We start from the raw sequence: 5,789 nt of genomic DNA, 5'->3' as shown, positions 1-5,789 counted from the left end.
CAGGGTTGACCTTAAAATGAGGGACATATGTAAATGAATCACTAATCACATGAAATAAATAATATTCTTCGGAAATGACTTTGTAAAAGCAACAAACTAACTAGGGCTTTACAATGATGGTGAAAACTTGGAGAAATGTTTATTGAATTCTCCATGTGGTCTATGTTAAAGGACACTTTATGGAATATAACAGGCTTTTTAAATTCAATATTGGTGCATCATTTCTACTTTAAAAAATGGGGCGCAAAATGCACTCATTTCATGGAACGACCCACTGGACTGACAGCCCACCAGTGAGGACCTGTCCCAAGGCATTGCTAGGCGCATTACAACCACTGCAAAGTGGGTTAACCCTATTTGTAATAGGGGTTACTGGTTAGTGTGCCAAGTGCATGGTTCTGTGTACCCCATTACCCCATTTTGCTACAGTACACACTGATGGCACTGTATTGTCTTCAGCCTCTTTATGTTAAATAAAGAGTAGGCTCCATTAAAGCAGAACAACAAAGGACTTTTGCTCGTGGAAATTTGAGGACTCTACTGACGAATCATGCATACACAGTAAAAACAGAAGTGTTAATTTAACTCCTATCGAGTTGAATTTAACTCTGTTTCAGATAACATTTGGTCCCACTCAAAATCAGTGTAAAATGTACTCTTTGGTCAGTGTAAAACTTTTAGAGTTAATTCTACTCCATATTGTGTAAAAAATAACAATGAAATGTGTCAAAATATTTAACACTGTAGTTTAATCACACTGTTGAGAGTAATATGATTACACTGTATAGAGTTAAGTCAACTACAATTTTACTTTAAAAAATGACACTTTAAAGTGTAATGATATTTACTTTTCATTTCTCTACAGTGTTTTTTTATTTTTATTTAAATCATATGATGTAGTGTTACTGAATTATAGAAATATCAATACTATCAAATAAAACAAAGCACAATAATACAAGATGAGAGCACCCACATTTATTGAAAAAAAAAGTATAATTTCAATGTCCGTGAATTTACATTGTACACCCATTGCCTTGTCTATGACAGAAGTATAACATCATAAAAATGTTCACCAGAGAAAGCAATATGGCACAACAAGGAGAGCTGTGTCATTTCCTCCATATGACCTTTGTATGTCAAAAGGTCTAGGGTAGTGCAGGTTGTCGACATGAAAAAAACTAAATCATGCTTTGATCTGATCACCTCATATGCATGGAAATGTTCTTGAAAAGTTACTGTAACTAAAGGCACTGTGAGTAGTAACAGTTTTTCACACATTATCAGAACTGACTCAATCTGATAAAACAAGGGCACTTCAGAGTCAACTTCGCCACAGATAACCAAGTGTGGGCGATAAACATACCCATTATGTTTAGCCCAATTAACCTTCATAACCTGAATGCTACTGGGCACTTGCATTGCCAAAGCAATTTCAGAACCTCCTTTTACCATATTTAAAGCCACCATTTTTCCTGGACCAATATCTAACCGACTAAAAGTTGTTGATCTTCGCCAACTATATGCCATATGATTCTGATGCTTTTTTGCCAGCGTTTTGGTAATATTTTTAAACGATTTAAGCTGTTTTTGAAAAAATTATGTTTGCCTTCATACCTCATACACCAACTATGAAGTACAGGCCCTATTTTCTGGATGCAGCGGGGATAGTGGATAAGAAAATGGTGCTTTGGTAAAAGTTTTTTCTGAGGATACAACTTCTTAAACAGTGTATGGTGATCAACAATCAAATGTTTTAAATATACACATAGACCTTGAGATAACATGGGCGAGAATATAATGTTAATTATTTGCAATAATAAAAGAAGCAGGCCCCAGTGTTGGTCAGTAGAAGTTACCAAATCTCCAAAGATAAGAGGAACATTCCTAAGTAAGCACCAGGACTGAATTGCATTCAGTCCCAGATCATTAGATCCTTCACTTAAATTAACAGTCACAGGCCTGTTATTTCTCTCTGTGAAACCATAATCAAAACTTTGTATTCTTGAATGTATTTCTCCTGATGTAACATGTTTTTCATTCAAATACAGAAATAATAACTTCAATTCGTACTGGCCAACCCCTTCTAACACATCATGCATCACATCAACTGAGAAGTTCTCAGTTGTGTGAAAATACCTCAATGAATTTAATATGCATGACCTTTTCACACCAAAAACATACGGAAGGGATGGATTACAAGCCATTTCTTGACAGTGAGCAGTATGCATATCTTTGGTGCGTAAAACTATTTTGGAAGAATCTTCAGAGAATTCTGTTTGAAAGTCCTCCTTTTCTGCTAAACAGAACCTGCAACAGTACCTTGCACTGAAAGACTCCACCAGACCAAACAAACTATGCAAACCCAAATTATCACCTGTTACCTGTACTACAGTGCCACGTACATAACCACTGTATAATGGAATCTCAATACCATCGCTCTCTAACACTTTAATGTCTCGAACAATGGGAGCAAAAATTTCACTAAAACCATATCGTTTAACATCTTGAGTATGAAATAAGGCGCACAGGTGTATGTTAGCCAAAAAAGAATTCCATTTTGGAGAGAAGTTTCTTAAAGTAAAATATACTCCACCCAATTTATGAATACCTCGCTTGGAACCCAATGGGTTGGCGACCTCAAAATCATCATAGAACATCTGGACCTGTATTGTCTGCTTCTCAGTTGAGAACAGGGGGTGACTTTTAAAAAAAGATCCATCACAAATATCTCTCAGTCTAGAGTTGCTGGTAGCTGAGCTTTGCAACATTTCTGCAAAATACTGACTTTTAAATATTGACTGCAGCGTAGATAAAATTGGAATATACATGAATTTATCTTGAACTACTACCTGATCATATGTTCCAGTCTTTTTATTTCGTCTTGTGTCAAATCTTGAACCAATCACACATTCAACTGGTTCTACTATTTCCCACTTGGCAGTCATAAATTTTGATCGCTTGTATTCCGAATTTAGAACTGTGAAAGGATTCTCTAACCCCTCAAAACACGCCTCAACTTTCTTGCACATTTCTGTTTCTCTTTCATTACTAAATACATGCTTTATCACTGTTTCTTTAGCATGCTGATGAATATCTTGAACAATCTCTTCCATGGAAATCACTACAGTATTTACTGTACTTTGACCAACACCTGCTGCCTTTAGATCAGAAATAACAGCTGCACAACTATTTACAATGTATGGCGAAGATAACTCTGACTCAGCCTCTAAACATTCAGTCGACACTTCAACATGAGAAATATTACTGGTGTTGACGGTACTTTGAGGGTCTGAAAGATCATCTTCTATAGAATCTACTAAACTTTCTCCGTGGCACTTGTTAAGATGTTTTCTAAAACCAGAAAAGCTACCAAAAGAACGTGAGCATCCTTCTTGACCACATTTCAGAAAAAGAGTCCTGCCTGTACATAGCCCATGAATTATCTTAAGGTGCTTAACAAGGTTGTTTGGACTTCCATGGTCACTTTTGCAAAGAAAACACTTCATAGTTTTATCTCAACTAACGCACCATTCTTGCTCGCAACTCAGCAACTCTAGGAGTCTCCTTTGTTTCCCCCATGTCGATGTTATAGATGGTTGTTTGCACAAAAGTGAAAAAAGCTGCTCAAGGAAGAACTGTATGACGTACCAAATACGTAATGGGCTTTAAAGACTTCGTCAAAAGCTCCTACTGAACCTGTTGCCTTGCATGGAAGAGCATGCTTGTCAACCACAATGAAGTAGGAGTGAATGCTGCTCTGTGTGGATCCCTGGGCGAGAAGGTAGGGCTGACTGCTTTGGGTGATGTTGTCAAGATGCTGCTGCACACTGGTTCCAACCTACAAAAAAAACACATTCAACAGAATTGTTTTGGTGACTAACCTCTGACAATAGATAAGATCACCTCAAACTGTGCACAAGATTGAGATGATGGAATATATATTTTAAACAACTGTTAAGCATACCTTTTGAAATCTGATGAGCTGATCTACAGCTTGATATGCAGACATCTTTCCCGGCCTCTTTCTACCTTGTGCAGATGGTGGTAGCAAATGTAGCAGCAGCAAGATGGCAGACATGTCACTGTCCCAGCCTACAAATAAGTAAATAAAAACCTGGTTAACATTGTGCCGTAGCATAACATTCTTATTCACAACTTGCACCATTATGGACATATAATGCACACCTACATTATCCACATAAAAAGTAAAACAGTTCATTCATACCATTCTCAACTTCAGCAGCTGACTCAGCATTGCGCATCAAATCCAAGAGTTCTGTGGTGGATACAAGTCCATGGCTTTCCTTTATTACTTTTGCTTTGAAAGTGGTTGGCCACTTCTCCAAGAATTTGTTGGCTGTGGCCTCACCAAACAGAAGTCTGAAATCTTGTTCTATCTGCAATGTAACACACAAAGACAGAAATAATGAGTGTTACCTTATTCTTCATTGGATATTTTTGGTGATGCAGTGAATTAAGTTGTCATACCAGTCCTGGTGTGTCCAGAAATCTTGGGAAGACCGAGAAGACATCTGATGATTTGGCTTCATCGTTGACCATTGCTTGCCGATATATGAAGGTCATTTTCATCTTCTCACGGACAGTGTTTTCATCAGCAGAGTGTCTCAAAACAGCAATAGCTGCTTCCACATCCTCATCAGATGGCTCTCTGTCATAGGTGAAGGGCTGACGATCACGGCCTGGCCCACCAACTTAAGACAAAATACAGTGTTAAGAAATCCTTTCTGTACAATTCACAGGTCACCATTATAATTACATGTCACTGATCAGAAAACATACCTTTAGGAGATTTGCTGACTGAGGCACCTCTTTCCTCTGCTGTTTTTCTTTGTATGGTCTTCAATCGCCATGCAAGGTATCCGGAACCACTCTCCGGATCGTAGTAATGATCCTATATTATTATAAATAAATTATAAAGGAGTACTATTCCCATTTCATAGAGTGAATATGTGCATAATGTTGCAATAACCCATTTACTTACATATCCATGTTGTGAGTATGGGTCTTCTAGATAGGGAAACAAAGCTACTATCCCCTGTGCATACATCACTCTGACACTTTTGGGGGGATGTCCTAGCATATGAATTCAAAGTTAACATCACACTGAATTGATATTGCACAACACATTTTACATAATTAATAACCGGAAAATAATAACAATGTTTCTTTACAGCCCATCTATATGCTTAATGCTTACCCATGTGTTTCTGTCATCTCAGCAGCAAGTATGTTGATCATCTGTCTTCTGGTGGCATCTGTCAGAGATTTGGTTTTTCCATACTCTTGCATAATGCGTTCACCACCAGGCTTTGATGTTAGGATTTTTTCAATCAGCTATAGGTGGAAAGAAATGTGCTTTCCGTAATTGTAAAACAATATGTAATGCTGTCACATGATGAAACAACATTCAGATTGGACTTAACAGCAATGTTCACCACTTACTGCTTTTGCCTCATAGTTTATGTGGCATGGCCTTTTAGGCTGGCTTCCTTCGCCAGCCGCTACTTCTTCAACATCGTCACACACAGTGAAATTCAGAATGATGGTGTCATCAGATGTACCCGAGCATGATGATGAATGAGAGGTATCTGTTCATTATGAAATTTGTGCAAAACATAGAAACATATTACAATAAACTGTTATTTTTAAGACAATAAAGGTTCTCATTCTGGCCTTTAAACTAAAAAACTAATTGAATGAATGAATACCAAGTCCATTGCCCAGCATGATTCTGAAAGTTCCAGGTGACTCCTTTACTAATTCTTCAA

General features: G+C 37.5%; 1 protein-coding gene across 2 annotated transcripts; it reads right to left on the bottom strand.

Annotated features, from left to right (window-relative positions):
- Positions 1-960: 960 nt before the first annotated feature.
- LOC121534903 lies at positions 961-5,089 on the bottom strand. Of its 2 annotated transcripts, none has more exons than XM_045206203.1 (6): positions 5,003-5,089; positions 4,801-4,912; positions 4,489-4,712; positions 4,226-4,397; positions 3,965-4,092; positions 961-3,838 (listed from the first exon to the last, which is right to left on the bottom strand). In XM_045206203.1, exon 6 carries the CDS (start codon positions 3,504-3,506, stop codon positions 1,485-1,487), a length of 2,022 nt encoding a protein of 673 aa, XP_045062138.1. In that variant the 5' UTR covers positions 3,507-3,838; positions 3,965-4,092; positions 4,226-4,397; positions 4,489-4,712; positions 4,801-4,912; positions 5,003-5,089; the 3' UTR covers positions 961-1,484. The 2 variants fall into 2 exon arrangements, with proteins under 2 accessions (XP_045062138.1, XP_041697454.1); XM_041841520.2 differs by having other exon boundaries at positions 1,591-3,838; positions 5,003-5,083.
- Between the last annotated feature and the right edge of the window lie 700 nt (positions 5,090-5,789).

Source organism: Coregonus clupeaformis, chromosome 21, assembly GCF_020615455.1.
Source record: "Coregonus clupeaformis isolate EN_2021a chromosome 21, ASM2061545v1, whole genome shotgun sequence".
Taxonomy (NCBI): Eukaryota; Metazoa; Chordata; class Actinopteri; order Salmoniformes; family Salmonidae; genus Coregonus; species Coregonus clupeaformis.
Note: the sequence above shows the minus strand (reverse complement) of the source record. Positions and strands in the feature narration are given on the sequence as shown.

Excerpts from the sequence above, each read along its gene's own strand:
- LOC121534903 (XM_045206203.1), bottom strand. The coding sequence starts at position 3,506 with ATGAAGTGTTTTCTTTGCAAAAGTGACCATGGAAGTCCAAACAACCTT.